Source organism: Chinchilla lanigera, unplaced genomic scaffold, assembly GCF_000276665.1.
Source record: "Chinchilla lanigera isolate Chin_1 unplaced genomic scaffold, ChiLan1.0 scaffold00001, whole genome shotgun sequence".
Taxonomy (NCBI): Eukaryota; Metazoa; Chordata; class Mammalia; order Rodentia; family Chinchillidae; genus Chinchilla; species Chinchilla lanigera.
Genome location: NW_004955402.1, coordinates 2,386,348 through 2,404,755, shown reverse-complemented (window position 1 = coordinate 2,404,755; position 18,408 = coordinate 2,386,348). Strand labels below are relative to the sequence as shown.

Sequence of the window (18,408 nt, the reverse complement as noted above, 5' to 3'; positions counted from 1 at the left end):
AAAAAAAAAAAAAAAAAAAAAAAAAAAAAAAATGACAGTAAAATTCACTTACAGGGTGATACCTAGAGACACAGGTTTTTTTTTTTTTTTTTTTGAGTGCTAATAAAGTTTTAGGCAAAATTAATTCTGTTTCTCCTGAAGCAATGTGTTGTCATATGTAGTCCCTGAAACCACTCCCCTATTTCCAAATTTCTGGAAATACGTGTGCTGTGAGCATGCTCGCTCCAGATTAATTACTGTGTGTAAGTGGAACGTGTTTCTGAAACTTATTTGTACCATGCCTCTTTGCTTCCTGTGAAAGCAATGCAAGCACATTGTAGAAAATACCAGTGAGAACTTCGCCCCACCCCAGTCCCGTCAGCTGGAAGCGGCCAGGCCTGTCCTCTGGCTGCACCTTCACGTTAGGTCAGAGTTTGTCCTTGATCTTCATGGCTGCATCCTCCTTCTCTCCTAGGACACTGGCGTTGGAAAGTCGAGCATCGTGTGCCGCTTTGTCCAGGATCATTTTGACCACAACATCAGCCCTACCATCGGGTGAGTTGCTGTATGCTCTTCCTTTCTGGGGCCCTCTGGGTGGGATCACTGCTGTCATCCCAGCCAGTTAATCAGTCCTGTTTTTTTTGTTGTTTGTTTTTTTGAGACAGGGTCTCGCTATGCAGTTCAGGCTGGCCTTGAGCTCACTTTGTAGCCCAGGCTGGTCTCAAACTCGCAACGATCCTCCTGCCTCAGCCTCCCGAGTGCTGGGATTACAGGCATGCGCCACCACGTCTGGCCTTAGAGAATCAATCCTGATGGAATAGAATGCCAGAAATTCAGGAATCTCCAAGCCGTATGTCCATATAGTGTCCCCTGGAGAGGAGCCCTGCGCCCAGGACCCAATTTTCGATAACACCAGGCAATAAGCCCCTGATGGAGCTCTGTCCCTCTCTACCTGGGTTGCTTGCTACACACATATCCTCAGAATGGCCATGGAAAAAGCCATGTCTCTGCTTGCAAGATGTGTACCATGGGAAGGACCCCAGGGCAGCTGTCTTCAGACACAACCACTTGAGGGTTAGGGACAGTTCTTTTTTTTTTTTTTTTTTTTTTTTTTTTTTTAGGCCGGCTTTGCTGTGCTGTTCAGGCTGGCCTGGAGCTCACTTTGTGGCCCAGGCTGCCCTCAAATTCACAGTGATCTTCCTGCCTTAGCCTCCCAAGTACTGGGATTACAGGTATGCGCCACCATACCCGGCAGGACAGTTCTTACAGGGGAATTCTTCAGTTTGTCCCAGATGTTCTTTTTGTTTTCCTCTTTAATTTTTTGCTTTGTGTTTTTTCACAGTAAAAGTAAAACTTCTAAGCCACAGGGAAACATGCTTCTGGAAGATGGAGGACAGACTTTTGCCTCCTACCTTCTAAACTTACTTTAAAAATTTAAAATGACAAATCTGTACTCCCGCGTAATGCTTTTGCTTTCAAATAAAAAGGCTGTGGGTGCTGAGACCACAGGCTGTGGGTGGTGACACAGTGTTAAGAGCTAGTGTCAACCACAGGGCCATCTTGGTCACAGTGTTTCAGTCAAAGCAAGTCGTAGGTCAGCCAGGGTCAAGGACAAGGAAATACACTCTGCTCTTGAGGGAAGGAGCAGCACCTGAACAAGGACTGCGGGGTCAGTGTTGGTAGCCATTGTGGACAGCACTACAATTGACAGGGCTTAGTCTAATACATGCATTTTGGTGGTTTGGGGTTTTAAAAAAATTATCGCTGGCATGGCGATGCATGGCTGTAATGCCAGTATACTTTGAGAAGCTGAGGCAGGAGGATCTCAAATTTGAACCCAGCCTTGACAATTTAGTGACTTAGTGAGGTCTTGTTTCAAAAATATTAAATATTGCATCTCTCAAATGACCAGTGATGTTGAACACTTTTTCATATATTTATTTGCTGTTTGTATTTCTTTACTTCAGAAATGTGCATTCATCTCAGATGCTCATTTTTGGATTATGTTTTTAAATTTGGGGGTCTGATATTTTTCATTTCTTTATATGTTCTAGATATTAGTCTTTTGTCTAAGGGACAACTGGCTAAAATTATTTCCCACTCTGTGAGTTGTCATGTCACTCTGTTAGTGATTTCTTTTGCTATGCAAAAGCTTTTTACTAGGATGAGATCTCAGTTGTTGATTATTTATAGTATTTCCCATGCAATTGGGGTTTTGTTCCTGAAATCTTTGCCTATGTCTCCAAGAGTTCTGCCTATTCTCTGTTCCAGCAGATTTAGTGTTTCTGTTTTAATATTTAGATCTGTGATCCATTTTGATTTCAGTTTAGTGCACAGTGAAAGATATGGATCCGATTTTAATCTTCAGCATATGGAAAGCCAGTTTTTCCAGCACTACTTATTAAGAGGCCATCTTTATTTCAGTGAACACGTTTGGCACCTTTGTCATCTTCTAATCTGTCCCATTGATCTTCATGTCTGTTTTTTGCTAGTACCACACTGTTTTATCACAGTCGCTTTGCAGTATAATTTCAAGACAAAGATAGTGATATCCCCTCCCTTGCCTTGGTTGTCGGGAATTTTTTTTTGCTATTCTAGGTCTCTTCTGGTTCCAAATGAAGATCTCTTCTGGTTCCAAGTGAATTTTAGGAATCTTTTCTCTAGTTCTGTGAAGTTTGCTATTTTGATTGGGATTGCCTTAAATCTGTATAGGAAGTATGACCATTTTCCCTATGTTGGTTCTTCTTACCAACAAGCAAGTGATATCTTTCCATTTTCTGATATCCTCTTCAATCTCCTTTTTCGGAGTGTTGTAATTTTCAATGTATAGGTCTTTTATTTACCTGTTAGATTGATTTCTATTCTGAATGCTGTTGTAAAAGACATAGTTACCCTATTTTCCCTCTCAGTGAGTTTGCTGTTTATGTACAGGAACACTGTTGATACCATAGAAAGAATGGCTGTTATCAAGAAATCAGCCAATAACCAATGAGGTCTGTGGGGAAATAGAAACCCTTCTCTGCTGTTGGTGGGAGTGCAGACTGGTGAAAGCCACTGTGGAAATCTGTGTGGAGATTCCTCAAAAAACTAGGATTAGAGATCTCATTTGACCCTGCTAGTCCCCATCTGAATTTTTCCAGAAGAATTAAAAGCATCATACTATAGTGATATGAGCACACCCATATTTATAGTGGCACAGTTTGCAATAGCTGTATTTTGGAAACAGCCCAAATGCCCATCAATGTAAGAATGGGTAAAAAAGAGGTATTTTTTTATACAATGGAGTACTACTCAGCTGTAAAGAAGGATATACTTGAAACATTTCTAGGTAAATGGATGCACCTTGAGACCATACTCTTAAGTTAAATAAATCAGACACACAAGTGTAGATATTGCATTGTTTCTTTGATGTGATGAACCAAAAGGGTAAATAAGGACCAAAGTGTGTAACAGGTATTGTGAAATAGGAAGCAATTGTTCAAAAGAAAGGGGAACTAGGGAGGGGAAGGGGGAAAGAAAGGAAGGGAAAAGAAAAAAATTAAAATAAGATAAAATGGAAACAAAGCTTTGTAAATGAGGGGAAGCGGGGCTTAAGGGAGGGGAAGGGATTGAGAAAAAATGAGAAATCAAGATATATCATGTACAGGTACAAATTCCCTGTGATAAATATGATAATTACATATGTCGAAGTTGTACCAATAAGCTTAATAATAAAAAATGCATGCATACATATGTACATACATAGAGGGCTGGGGATGTAGTTCAGCGAGAAATCCCTGGGTTCAATTCCCAATACTGCCAAAAATTTGTAAGTTATATGGAAACACTGTACTTCCTGCTCAGCTTCTTTATAGAACTAAAACTTATCTAAGGAAGCATTAATTAAAAATTGTATCTTTAGCTATATAGCTTTTAATTGTAATACTCATTATGAAAACAATTCAGAGGGGCTGGGGATTTAGCTCAGTGGCAAAAGCGCCTGCCTGGCAAGCGCAAGGTCGTGAGTTCGGTTCCCAGTACCGGAGAAAAAGCAAAAAAAAAAAAAAAAAAAAAAAAAAAAAAAAAAAAAAAAAAAAAAAAATTCAGACCATATGGAAATAGGGAAAATAAAGTTAAAAGTGAAGCCGCAGGATTTTGCTAGCTCCCCATCCCATACTCTTCAGTTTATAGAATGGATATGTAGAGCCCAAAGGGCAGCCTTAACACTGTGTGTTCTATGTGGGGAGGTCTTCTAATAAGTCATTTCTAGAGAGGAAGATGTGTCACCCCATTATTAACACGGTAGCCTGGGTGCCCCGCTCAGGCGGGTTTTCCTCACCCTTCTTCCTGGCTGGCTGTGCACTTCCTTGACAGGGCCAAGAGTGAAGTCTCTGTTTTCTGGTTACAAGGCTCACTCTGGGCTGAGCTCCACCCCAGTGGAGCACTGCACATGTGAGGCCCTGGGGCACCCAGGTCATGCCACTCCGAAACCTCAAAAACACAGATTTTCTAAGAAATAAGAATATATATATATATATAAATCTTGTTTTGGACTTTATATATTTTGAACAGTTTCTGATGTCACATAATCTTCAAAACCATGATAAAAATCATATGTATTTTTATTATAGCAGTATTATATACATATGATAAACACCTGAAAGTGAAAAAAATCATGAGTAAAGGTATAAAAATTACCCATAATCTGTCTTCTGGAGGTAATTACTGTAAAATATTTGCTGTATTTTCTTCCAATCTTTTTCCTTTTTATGTGTGATTTTTTTTTAACTCAGTATTATGTTGTGAATTTTATGTCATTAAATGGTTATTAAGCAATGGTATTCAAAGGATATATTTGCCATTTAAGGCATTTAACTTGTTTAAGTTTTATTTTACTTCTAGGAATACTTGCACAGACCTCCAGTTTATTTCCTGTATGTTCCGTGGGGGAGGGGTACATGTTACTCCTATTACCCTGTTCCTTCACAGCTCCCTGTGGTAAAGGGGGAATTTCACGGGTGTCTGTTCCTTGTTTGGCCCTACAATGAGCCCTCTGTATGACAGAGAGTAGGAACTGGCCTCCTTTCACAGATGAGGAGATTTTACTCAGAATTCCTGACTATGCCATCAGAGTATGACTGGGATCACAGCCTTTGATTTTTATAAGTTTTCTTCCCTTATCTGTGTGGTGAAATTATTGGTCTGGATATTTTGTGTTTTCCACCCTCAGCTCTAAAAACTCTGCTTGTAGTATTTGAAAGGCCCGAGATTTATTTTCTAAGCCCGAGGAGTACTTTGAAAGGGCAAGGTTAGTGTGGTGTCTATCCCGTACCCAGAGCACACTGAAGAGTGAGTGAAAATCTGGCTTACATCAGAGCAAAAACAAACACAAAAAGTGATATAGTTATCTACACAGAATTTCCCAATGCTTTTATGGGAAAAAAGTCAACAAGCAAAGTCAGAGGGCAAATGTAGCTGGAAAATATTATTTAAAATATATTATTACAGAAGGTTAGTATAAAATATTTGAAAATAAGTAAGAAAAGTGTGAATACCTACATTGAAAAGTGGGCAAAGATCACAAGCAGAGATTTACAGATGGAAAATACAGGTGAAGAAGAGAACCAAAGATGGTCTCCAGACATCTAGTGAGCATCGTGAGGAACAGGAATGAGATGCGATTTTCTACCTCTCACATTGGGAAAGATCCAGAAGATAATGATGGCTGGGGAAAGGCCATCTTACGCTCGGCCGTAGGAGGGCACATTGGCATGCCCTCTGGCATCTGTAGTGAAAATTAGAGCCTGTTCACTTTGAAGGATTAAGTGTAGGCAAGTGGCTGGACCAGGACAGGGAGGTAAGTGCAAACACATTGCCACATTGCCGTTGACTCACTGCCTATGAGTGAAAGCTTGGTAACCAAAATATCAGTGGGCTGTTGAGTAAATCCTCAACATGGTCTATAATATTCCATTATTTTAGATAATGACACTGATTTGTACTCACAGACGTGAAAAGATGTTCATGATATACCAAGTGGAGGAAAACCACAATTTATGTAGAATATGATCCTTCTTCAGGGTAAGAGTTGTGTAAAACTAATGAGAAGGATTTATACCAACTTACAGCAATGATCATGGGTGATAAAGGGATAGTTGATTTTTATTTCCTTCTCTACTTTCATTTTTTACATTTATTTTTTGTGAAATCTATATTTGCTTTCTAACTGGAAACTATAAAGAATTACGCTTTGGAATATTTTTGTCCTTATCAGTAGTCTGGAATGTCTACCTCAAGCACTTCAAAGAGCTGGAGTCCCACTGGATCAAATCACCTAGAAAAGCCCTAGACCTTGCCCTGAGTGCGGATGTGGGTTGGTAACCGAGCGCTCCAAGTGGTACCGCGTGGTGTGTGTGAACGCTGTGCCAGGTCGCGGGGACGGGTGCTTTACCTGGATTTCCGTAGTCGCCTGCCCCTTGCTCTCAGAGCGCGAACAGTCCAGGAAGTTCTGCTGTGACAAGCAGACTGGATGTCGAGCTGGAGGAAGTGAGATGGGGCCCTCAGAGCCCGGCTCCGGTTTCCTGAGAAGAAGAACATATCAGGGACACCGTGTCAGGCCTGGAAGGTGAATCTGATTTACTGATGGTCCCACAGATGTGGTCCACATTTAACGTTCTCCAGTTGTCCTTATTTTTGTTTTTTATTTTCTGTAGTGCTGGGATCAAACCGGGGCCTGGCCCATGCTGCTTGGCAAGCCCTCTGTTCTGGATCACACTCCCACCCCTCCCCAGTGGTCCTTAGAATAGCTTTAAAGCTGCCTCCCCAAATCCAGGCTACACTCACAGTTTAGAGGTTGCATTTGGTTGTTTTATTGCTTTTCTCTCCATCTAGATTCTAGAACAATCTCCTTAGCCTCTGTTTTGTCTGCTGTTCATGACATTGGCTGACTTGAAATGTTCAGGCCAGCTGTCTTGGAGAATGTTCATTTCCGCACTGGCCTGGTTGATTCCTCCTGATCAAATTCCAATTAAACATTTTTGGTTGGAATGCCCGATAGGGCTTTTTAAAAATTTCATCACTTTAGGAGGCTTCTCATGGCCTGTTGTCCTACTACTAGGCTGACTAGCTATTTTTTAATGAGTGGGAAATTTTAACTCATAGAAGAAAAGTCAAGGCTACTAACCATTCCTCATACTGGATTTTTACACTTTCATGAGCTCAAAGAAAATGCTTATTAAGAGGAAATATGCAGAAAATAAAATAGCAAGTATTTCACAATTTACTGAAGCTTTAAATCTATCTTTTTTTTTTATAAAGAAAGCAAAATCTTTTGTTATTTTGATGACTCTTTGTCTCTACCTTTAGGCAGGCAGGTTGGACTTTAGGTATGGCATTCTGCTAGTTGCTGCTGGGGTTGGACTCGTATCGACGTAGGCAAATGTGTAAGGCAGCTTTCTTTTCATGCCATTGCAAGGTCACAGACATGACATGCCACAGTGCCAGCTGCCCTTCTTACTCTGAACTGTAAGAACAGTAAGTCTGTAGTAGCTAAGGTTAGATTCCTCCCTCAGATCTGGGGAGTATGGTCTTAAAACAATTGGCGCTGTTCCTGGAAAGGCTTTTGAATGCATTCTTTCTTTTCTGTTTTGTTTCAGTTTTTTTGTTTTGTTTTACTTTGAAGCTTCCTACCAGGAAACACAGGAAATGCACAACATTCCCTCTTTTCCAGAGCCATCTCCTGCTCCTGGGCTTGGGTTGGAGACAGATCTCCTGGAGTTCTGCTGGGGTGAGACGTGAACTCATGCAATGCATAGCTCTATGGGAAAACACCAGTGACACGGATGTGTTGACTCTCTTGCAGGGCCTCTTTCATGACCAAAACTGTGCCTTGTGGAAACGAGCTTCATAAGTTCCTCATCTGGGACACTGCCGGGCAGGAGCGGGTGAGTACCATTGCTGCAGTCGGCTGCTGCAGGCTCCTTGGCACTGGGCGAGACCCTGGTAGCAGAGAGGACAGAAACCCGGTCTAAATCAATTTAAGCAGGAAGGACATGTATGCGGTGAGGCAGGGCTGAGCTCAAGTCCCTGCGCCTCTCTGGAGGTGCCCGTCTGCCTTGACTTGTTCCTTGCCACTGGGTTCAGTGGTGCTGGCACCTCCACTGGCTTCGCCTCCCTCTTTACCCCGAGCGTGGCAAGCTCGGCCCCATAAACCACTGCAACCTCATCCCACCACCTTAGCATCCCTGCAGAGGAAAGGGGAGCATAAGACCTGTTTGCAGCCTGGGTTCTGACCTGCTTGGTTTGGGCCTCTCACTTACCTTGCCTGTAGTGAATACAGAGGTCCAAGGACCTAGTGCCCCCACTGGTAGAGCTGGTGATTCACTTGCTGTAGAGGGACTGGCACCAGCTCCATCCGAACCCCAGTGGCCAGAAGCCAAGCCAGCTTAGTTTCCCAAGGGAAACCCGGCTTCTCTTATTGGAAAGTGGAGGGTTGGATGCTGGATCACCAGAAACAGCAGATGAGTTCTCTCTTATACTTAGTTCTCTTTATTTATTGAAAATATTTATGGAGAAGACTCTGTATTGAGCAGCTCAAGTGTTTAGGTCCCAAAAGGGAATCAATCCCGAGCGGGGGCATTTGTGTACTGACTGTCGTGCACACTGTCAGAGCCGAGAGGGCTGGCGGGTGAACGGAGCGGAGACAGACAGCCCAGTACTGCGTCTGCACCCAGAGCTTTCAGCTCGAGGAGTCTCGTCAGAGCTGACCGTTACGGAGCAGAATGGGTGCAGCTTTCTCCTGTCTGACCCCACATGCCACTTTCTCTGCCCACCCTAGCCAGAGTGACACCTCTCCCCTCCTGCCTCCTCACTGTCACTGTGCATCTCCGGTACCCACCCCACTCACCAAATCATCCGTTTATTGTCCAAAGGAGGAATTGTGGGTTCAGGGTCATCTAGAGTTTTCATTGCCTACTCTTCATAAATCAAATGTTAGTTTATACAATTTTCGCTTTTTACAACGTCCCTTGGTAAAACTCAAGTTCCAGGATTTGTGGGTCAAGGCATTTTGAAGAATTTTTTTAAATGGGTTGAATCTTGTGGCCTACAAATGCTACCCTTGTTAGAGCGTCTCTTCCCTGCTGCTGAGTCGGAGCACCGGCTGCACACGGGTCAGCTGCCTGGCCGGCACTGCTGGCGACGCAAGGTCCCTCTCCTCCAGCCCGAGTACCCCTTGCGCTTGGTCTGCTGGTTTTACGTTTTGGAATTGTTACATAAACTCAAGTAGAGGTTATCTTGCCCCCCTTTACCTTTGGCAGTGACACAGTTGCTTTTGCAGCAGTTTTATCTCATGCAGGGTAAGTCAGCTTTGCAGACAGCGGCCTAGCACTGAAGCTTTGACAGCGCTGCCACTCGCGCTCCCGCCTGATGCTCCTGGTGCTTGCGGGGTCCCAGGCCTTGCTCTGGGTGCCTTACTGTGCTCATGCATTTGGCCCTCTAAGAACAACTATGAGGAGCAGGTGTTCACCCACTGACAGGCGAGGCCGTCCAGGCTCACAGATCACAAGTTATACGGCTTACTACGGCATAAGGCTGACGTGGGAATCCGCCGTCCAAGACCTGAGCTTTAGGGTTTTGTTTTGATAGAAAACTCATACAACAGCCACATGGCTAATAGTAAAATTAAGCACACCTTCACCATCCAGATATTTCCACGATCGATATTAGATCATCATTTTTTAGGTCTCTTTTGCGTGGATAATTTTTTTTTTTTTTTTTTTTTTGGTTTTTCTCCAGTACCGGGAACCAAACACGACCTTGTGCTTGCCAGGCAGGCACTTTGCTGCTGAGCTAAATCCCCAGCCCCTGCATGGATAATTTTTATCAATGGGGTTGCAGTTCCTCATAATCTACTGTTTTCATTTGATAATATAATGTTAATGTCCCTAAGGACGATGCCTGTGTGATCAAAACAGAGCATTTGACATTCTTACCTTTTTAATACAGTATTCAAAGACTTTACTGCTTTGGGTGACATTTGGTACTCCCCCAAGCTCATTACTATAATTTGACACATTTACCATCTCCATGTAAAATAGCAATGGAAAGATTTCTGCTGATCGTACTTCTAATTCTAATTGCTTTCCTACAGTTTGAGTATTGGAGGTTGTAGACATGTGTGACTGCAGTAAGATATCCGTAATTTTTGTGTGGTACTGGGAGTTGGACCCAGGGCCATGTACCTCCTAGATGAGCACATTACCGATGGGCTCCACCTCCAGGCCATAATTTGTTCGTTTGTGAAAGCATCAGAGTTTCATGTGAAAGGTGTGCTCTATAGTAGTCATGTGCTTCCTTTATACTTTTGGGAAGAGGGATTTACTTTTGGGTAATAATCTCAGGCGCACGGTTTTAGGGCCTTTGGCTCATCCCATCCTGCTAGCCCTCAAAGGCCCTATTTGGTTATCCTCGGCTGGCCTCGCCTGTGTCCTTTTGACGGAGTCTCACCTCTCCAGTGATGGCAATATTTCAATTGTTTTGGCAGCTTGTTGTCTGCTTTAATGGTGCTTGTAATGATGTTGCCTAATGTTTGAGCTAAAAATAAATTCCCTGCTGTTGCTGGTGCCTATTGCTATTAGTTCTGTCTCATTAGTTACTAGAGCCCAGTGGGTTGAGCTATCCCTGGTTGTCTCCATGGAATCTGCTACTGCTCACCTCATTTTGTAACTTTTAACAGTGTCTTTGGTTTATGACGTGATGGTATAGCGGTGCAGGTCTGTGTGTCCTTAGAAGAGGACTGATGCTCGGCGTGTGCCAGGGCCTCACGTGCCCAGTGCGCTGAGTGCCCTGCTTACTGCCTGGTGGGGACCTGTGCTCTTGGAGAGCTTCTTCCCTCCAGCATTGCAGATGTGAAGGGCCCTCCCCATCTCCTGGTGTCAGAGGGCTGTCAGTCTTGGTGTGTGAGCTTCCTAACTGGTTCCTTCAGTAGCTCAATGGTAACCAAGGGAATACCTTTATAAAACAGTGTTTTTAAAAACCTAACTGTCTTCCTGTTGACCCTGGATCTGGCATGTTAGCAGCCTGACATTTCCCAGATGTGTTCGTTCAGTGTGTGGCTCCCCGAGGGCTGTAGAAAGGAGTGCCTTCGGTCCCTGTCCTGCCATCCTGGAGGGCTCTAGGGGGTTCATCCCATACACCTGGGGCAGTTGCGCTGCTCTTTGCTGCTTCACGCTCACACCAGGCTGCGTAGAGAACCAGACGGGAGGATGTGCCGGAACTGCACTCACCGCGGTCCCAGGGCAGAGGCGGGCGGGGAGGTGGGGTGGGGGGGACTTGTTTGCTCAGCTCTGCCCTTCACCTCCCATTGGTCAGGACCTGTGATGAGTGGGGAGACTCCTATGCTCAGGCCTCAAGTCCTGCGTCCCCAGCCGGCTCCCTTTGGACTTCCTTCTTTGTTTTCCTATTTAGACTGGGGTGATGTAATATCTTCCTTGCTATTAAAATGGTCTCATTACGTATGCACTGTAAGAAATAACCTCCTTGGTTCCAATATCCTGCAGCAGTGGTGACCGTTAAGCATAATGATAGCAACAATGGTTTGAAGATTTGTGTAGCAAATTATATAATTTATTACTGCTATCTCCTTTGGTATTTAGCAAATTAATAAGACATTGAAAATGAGAAAGAAACACCAAGAACGAACTAACACCGTATATGCTGAGTAAGCGGCTTTTATCCACTATATCATGAGCTATTGTGGAATTCTAAGTAGAGTTGTAAGGTAGGAAATGCTGTCTTCATTTTTCTAGATGTGTGCTTTCAAATCATCTTGATTTTGCTTTAAAACACAATCTCAATCCATGGAACTCCATTGAAACATGTCAGGATCCTGGAAAAATTTTGGACTTCTTTCGCTTGTTCTGATTCACTAAGGCAATATTGTTAGAAGAATCTAACTGAAAGCTTTTCATATTGAAGTACACCATCTTACTGCTTTGTACCATTTGGTTAAACTCAATTTCATAGTTTTTGTCTTTCCCAGTGAACTGCCCGAGTCTTGATGGTTGGATTTATAACCTTTTCATTTCAAGTGAACCACAGTTAGACTCCACATAAACAGTTTGGTGGTTCTACTGTTGCAGTAAAAATTCTCAGCTGCTCTGCCAACACATCTGAAGCTGATAAGATTGACTTCTGAAATCTAACTTTATTTTATGCTTTTTAAAAGATAAAATCAGAGAGCACACATGTAGAATAGTAAGTGGCCTCTCTCGCCCTGTATCAAACAAGAATTCTGTGGGATAGTGGTAAAAAAGTACAAAATGAAGAATTGTGTACTAAGTTATATAATTTATTGCAGGCATCCTTTTTGGTATTTTTAAAAAACTGATAAAACATTGAAAATGAAAAATATACTAAGAAAAAGTTGAATAACATTGTATGGGCATAAATAAGATGATTTAATCCAGAGCTTTGCAGAATTCTAAGTATAATCTTAACTAAGACTTGAAAATGCAGAATAATGTTATTAGTCCTGAAACTGGCACAGGATCGCCAATGTGTGAATTTAAAAAATATTTCCATTTTAAAATAATCATACTTGTAGGGCTAGGGGTATAGCTCAGGGCAGGGTGCTTGCCTAAGCATGCAGCAGGCCCTGATTTCAATCCCCAGCACTGAACACAAAATCCTGCTTACAGAAAAGTTACAAAAGTAGGAGACCCCTTGCTGTGGGGTGCTGCTTCAGGCTGAAGGTGTGGGGTCTGCTGGGATGGAGGGAACACCGGCTGCCTGGGTAAACACTTCCGGGGCAATCCAGAGCTGAGAGAGGGCAGGTCACATCCGTGGATCCGCTGACCACGGCATGTGGCTGAGCTGGAGTCAGGAGGTAGACACTTGGGTGTCCCTTTCGAGAGGAGCTGAGAAGTGATGCTGGCAGAAGGCAGGCGACTGATTCCTGGAGAGGTGGAGGGTGAAGGGCATCAAGGGCGTCAAGGGCCTGACCTGCCGGCTCTGCTCACTGCAGACGCCAGCCTCATCCAACCGAAGCTTCCTCGGCACATCGCCCTTCCAGCTCCTTTCACTACACTGGACTTTTCCACCGTCCGGGAAGTTCCATCCAACACAAACTTCCTGTTAAAAACTGAGACTGTACAAATAATGTTCGACTCTCCGTGGCTTTTAAATGTAGTATTCACCACTTCCTCTTGCCTGACGGGGGTCCCTGCCCAGCTTGGGAAATGTGCAGAGAGAGCTGTGCCGGTGTGCTGTGGTCCACAGCTCTGTTTTCCTGGGTGTGGGGCCTTCCCTGGCCCTGCTCACCCAGTCTAGGCGCACGCAAAGCTCTAGCCCAGTGCTTCTTGTCCTCTTTCTCTGGTTTGCTGAGGAAGCAGCTGAACCCTGCATAATGCATTTTGTGGTTTCAGTGGTTAGAAATAAGTGCACCAAAAAATGTTTCTGTCCAGTTGTTTCTGTGCTGACCATCAGAATGGGCAGTATTGCCAACCTCCTTTCTTTTCCACAAACATATTTATTGAGCTCTAACTTGCTTACCAGACATTTCACCTACTTCAAGTGCACAGATCACTGGGTTCTACAGTATTCAGAATTGTGCAACCCTCACTGAAGTCCATCTCAGAACATTCTGATCGCGCAAGAAAAAAAACATGAATGCATCCGTGTGGGAGTCGATGGTCTCTCCGTGGTCCCCGGGAGAAAATGGTGAAAGGATATAGAAAATGACAGGAGACAATAGCCAGGGTCAGGTGGAATTACCTCTTGCCTGATGAGCAAGAGGACTGACCTCAACAGTAGAGGCATTTATTTTATACACTTGCAAAGTAGTATCATGAGAGATAATGTTGCCTAGCGACTAAGACTAAGACTGTAATTGTCCAAGCAGGATTTTTTCGGTACTGAGGTAGCTTGACAGCCTGAGGCACTATGGCTCTGTCCCACCCTCACACACAACAACCAACTCCAGTGGCTCCCAACACATCTGCAGTAACCCCCAATTTCCCTGCAAGCCCCTCAACTCTGGGCTACTTTCAGTCCCTGGGTTTACCCAGTCTAGACCTTTCTTATCAGTGGAATTATACAGTCTGTGATTTTCTTGTAACACACTTCTTTCGCTTTGCTTCACCAGGTTTATCTATTATGTCATATGGATCAGTATTTGTTTTCTTTTTATGACAGAATAATACTCCATTGTATGAATATGTTATTTTTTTCTTTGTTCATTTGTTAGTGGACAGTTCAATTCTTTCTACTTTTTGGGCTGTTACAGATAATGGTGCTCTGTGTAAGTTTTTGTGCATATGTATGTTGTTTAATGTCTTGGGTATATATCTAGGAGAATTGATGGGTCATGTGGTAACTCTTCTATTAGCATTTAGAAGAACTAAAAACTGTTTTCTAAAGAGGCTGTACCATTTTATATTTCCTCTACTATTGTATGAAGTTAAGGTCATGAAGATTTACTTAAATGTTTTCTTCTAAGAGTTTTCAATAACTGTAGCTCTTATTTTTAGTTCTGTGATTCATTTGAAGTTAATTTTTGTGTATCTGTATGGAAGGAATGCAGCTTTATTTTTTGCATGTGGTTGTTTTAGTTGTCCCCACATGGTTTCTTGAAAAGACTATTTTTGCCAGGCATGGTAGCACATAGCTGTAATCCCAGCTACTCAGAAGTCTGAAGCAGGAGGATGGAAAGTTCCAGGCCAGCCTGGCCAACAACAAGATCCTATCTTCAAATAAAAATAAACAGTAACGGGACTGGGGATGTAGCTCAATGGTAGAGCATCACTGGGGTCAGTCCTCAGTACTGCAAAAGAAAGAGAAAGGACTATTTTTTGCTCAATTATTTTGACACTTTTGTTGAAGATCAATTAATCATACAGTAGGACTTCTCATTTGTGATTCTCAGTTCTATTCCTTTGATTTAGATTTTTTTATACATAACACCAGTACTGCATGTCTTGCTACTACAGCTTTGTAGTTTTGAAACTAGAAAGTATGGAATTTTCCAACTCTGTTTTTCAGGATTGTTTTGATTATATTGGATCCCTTGCATATCCATATGAATTTTAGGATCAGTTGATAAATTTTTATAAGGAACACTATGCTGGGATTCTGATAAGTGTTATGTAATATTTGTAGATTAAGTTGGGATTTACCTACTCCTTGAATTAGAAGGTGTGACATAAAGCATAAGTGATAAGCTAGTTGCAAACTGTCTCTCATCTATTTGGAAAGTACTTATAGACTGCAATGCAACCTCAGAGAAAAAATCTGACTAAAAAATTAAATCTTCTATGTGTCTAAATATTGTAAACTACGACCATAAGCAAAGTTATGTTTGGGAAGGTATCACTTAAAATTTATCAAGCCATTGGTGAAATTTATGATCTTTGGCTAAATTATATTCTTTGAAAGAACCTGCATCTTCAAAACTGTATTATTTGTAGCTGATTTAATTTTGCAGCAGTATTCTCCAACATAGGACCAGACTTACCGCATAGTGCTAAGAGACTGTGATAATATTCCGCAGTCCCCTGGCTTGAAAGGATTACTCCTCTTTCCTGGTTAGTGTGCACAGTCTTTTCTACTGTGAGATAGTCCAGGAATTCCAGAAAATTAGAGAAAATGATGTAATAAACATTTGTAGTTGTGCCATCCTTGCCTATTGTTATCCTAGAAATTCAGCTGTCTTTGTTACTTTCCTGTCGTTGCTGGGACAAAATACCTGACACCCCAAATTAGGGAAGGAAAGGTTTATTTAGCTCACAGTCTGTGGAAGTTTCAGTCCATGCTCAGCTGGCTCCAAGGCAGAGTGGCACATGGCACAGGGCAACCGTTCGTGGCAGCGGAAAAGCAAAGCAACAAGAGCAAAAGGGAGGAGTGGCAGCAAGCAGCCTCTTTCTCTCCCTTACGTATGCAAACTGTCTGCCCCAGGGCGGTGTAGCACTCACATCCATAATCCCAACATTGGATCACGGATCAATCATAAACTCTAAAAGCCCGCCCCATGACTGCATGAGGCTTTGGGGGTCATCCAGATGCAAACTGTAACACCAGCCTAGGACCTGGCACCTACTAGGGATGAACTCTATCAATGAGCTACCTCCCTGCCTACAGTCCTAGCCCACTGTTAAAGAGTTGCCCTTGCCACCCAAGAAGATTAAATGTGATGCTCACCTCCTCCAGGAGCTGATGGTCTGACGTGTGCAATCAAGGTATCTGGGTGCCCTGTACTACATAAGCAGGCTGCTTGTTTATCTACCTCCGGTTAATCTTCCTGTAAATGTTAGCTGATCGGTGAGCCTGTGCTCCAGGTGCAAGGATGCACCACCCAGAGGTAGGTCCCAGTAGGCACCCAGAGGAGGCGCAGGGCACCGCAGAGGCTCATGTCCAGCCAAGGTCAAGATCAGGCTTTCCATACACCACAGGAACTTTGGCTCTTTCCTTCTGTCTTCAGGGTCCCAGAACCTGTGGTCAAGAAAGTGGTTCACTGCTCATAGGCCGCTGGAAAAGTCAGAGGAGATTGTGACCTTGGGCGTTCCCGCTGAGCCAGGCTCTTACCAGCCTCTCCACTGCCTGTCCTGCTGCCTGTCACATCTCAGCCCTTCTCCAGCCTGCTGTGGGGGGCCATGTTTCACCCGTGACATGGTCCCCCCCCATCCCCTGGGAACTGTGTCCCTAGGGATGCCCTCTGGCCCAAGAGGGTGGCCTGCAGGTGCAGTAAACATGCAGCCTTCATCCCTCCATCTTTCTCAACAGCTGACATCAGCTCATGCGCACTGGATCCTGCCTCCACCTGCGCCCCTTTTGCAAGAGTTAAGAGTGACATTTGGGGACTGCTGCTCATCACCAGAACAGAAAGTGTGAGCCTGGCCCTAGGGCTCAAGATGCCCCTGGAGCGCATGGTACCCTGACACTGTAGCCTGGGAAAGCAGGTGATCTATGCAAAGCCACTGCCCTGCCTGGAGAGGAGGGGCACCCCATAACCTGGGGTCCTTAGGGACATGTGGCCAGGAGGTGGCTGGGCCCAGGCCACAGGCAGGAACCACATCTCAGCCCCACGGGCAGCCTCCTCTTGCGCCACCATGCACAGGGCCCAGGCCGTGCCACGCCTCCTAGGGTCCCTCTTCCCAGCAGACCCCTGCCTGCCTCCCTTTGCTCCGTGGCGGTGCCCCCCCGCAGGCTGCCGGCCGGGGAGGATGCGCTTCACCCAGGCGCGCTCTCCGCTTCCTTCCCCTCCGTCTCCTTGTATGCAGCTGATTCCCTAGGTCGCGTGGGGGAGGCAGGGCCGGCAGGGGCCGGGTGTCGTCCTTTCCATCCGCTTCACGTTGGCCATCTGCTTTCCGTAGTTCCTGCGACTGCCGCACACTCGCTGCCTCGGGCAGTGCAGGTTTCCTGTCTCCAGGCTCGGGGTCCAGAGGCGACGCGGTGTCCCAGGCTACACGCAGAGCGGCCGAGCCCCCTTCGCTGTCTGTGCGGGGCCCACGCCCTCCAGCGCTGCACGGCGGCCCTCGGGGCTCCGCTCGGGCCCGGGGACCAGGTCGCCTCCCCATCTCAGGGTGGCGGGGGGCAACCTCCTGTGCTCCCTGCACTGCGGGCCCGGGGCCAGGGATGTTTGGCGGCCGTCAGTTCGCTCCCGCGTGGCGTGGGACGGGCACCCGCCGGTGTGCGGCGGGGCCGGAAGGGGACCGGGCGGGCTTCTTGTCAGCGGTGTCTGTGACAGCGATCTGAGTGGCGCTTTGTTTCGGGTGAATGGCGGGTGTGCCAGTCGCTGCGCCTTTGGGAGGCGGCGTGTGGGCCCGCAGCGGCTTGGGAAGGCAGGGCCGGGCTGTGGAGTCCAGCGGTCCCCCTGGGGCACAGGGACGAGGGCGCAGGGGCTGTGCCTTGGACACCACCGTAGGGAGCTCGCGTTTTACTCTTCACGAGTGAGAAGGAGTTCACGAACCGAAGCATCCCCCGGCGCTCAGTTAAGGTTCGAGGCGGCAGGGTTTGCTTCAGGGCTCCGCAGTGAGGACCCTCAAGCCGGGGATGGGAACGTGGACGCTCGTCACGCTCGGCCCTTTCCGCAATAAGAAGTTTAAAATGAGTGTGTCCTGTGGCCTCTGTAGATAAATACCAGAATCCAGTTAAAAGCAGGCTCCGAACGGTGGCCGTGAGGTCAGCGCTGAGGTTTCAGTGCCAGCTGTGCGGCGGGAAACCACCGAGGTCCAGTCAGGTGAGCGCGGCGCCCAGTGGGGTCAGCGCCACGTCCGGTCGGGGCAGGGTAATGTCCAGTCGGGTCAGCGCGACATCTGGTCGGGCAGGGTAATGTCCAGTCGGGGCAGGGCGACGTCCGGTCGGGCAGGGTAATGTCCAGTCGGGGCAGGGCGACGTCCGGTCGGGGCAGGGTAACGTCTAGTCGGGGCAGGGCGACATCCGGTCGGGGCAGGGTAA

The 18,408-nt window shown here is 45.5% G+C and overlaps 2 protein-coding genes across 13 annotated transcripts in view; one reads left to right on the top strand and one right to left on the bottom strand.

The window, feature by feature from the left end:
• Rab31 (RAB31, member RAS oncogene family) overlaps window positions 1-18,408 on the top strand; it is a 92,139-nt gene that overhangs the window by 41,782 nt on the left and 31,949 nt on the right. The window contains exons 1-4 of one of the 2 annotated variants that reach the window (XM_013515338.1): window positions 6,009-6,039; window positions 6,233-6,331; window positions 6,445-6,583; window positions 7,820-7,901. In XM_013515338.1, coding sequence (XP_013370792.1) covers window positions 6,024-6,039; window positions 6,233-6,331; window positions 6,445-6,583; window positions 7,820-7,901 — 336 coding nt within the window. In that variant the 5' untranslated portion in view covers window positions 6,009-6,023. Of the gene's footprint in view, window positions 1-454; window positions 535-6,008; window positions 6,040-6,232; window positions 6,332-6,444; window positions 6,584-7,819; window positions 7,902-18,408 lie in introns of those variants that run through there. The other variant, XM_005372596.2, reaches the window with a different exon arrangement.
• LOC102020968 (translation initiation factor IF-2-like) overlaps window positions 1-18,408 on the bottom strand; it is a 34,406-nt gene that overhangs the window by 12,822 nt on the left and 3,176 nt on the right. For 5 of the 11 annotated variants that reach the window (XR_001234386.1, XR_001234396.1, XR_001234377.1 and 2 more), the window contains exons 2-3: window positions 16,153-18,077; window positions 6,410-6,539 (exon numbers count right to left, since the gene is read on the bottom strand). Coding sequence is in view for 1 of the 11 variants with exons in the window: in XM_013515082.1 (XP_013370536.1) it covers window positions 17,970-18,077 (108 nt within the window). In the remaining 10 variants the exon portion in view is untranslated. The other 6 variants (XR_001234419.1, XR_001234431.1, XR_001234418.1 and 3 more) reach the window with 6 other exon arrangements.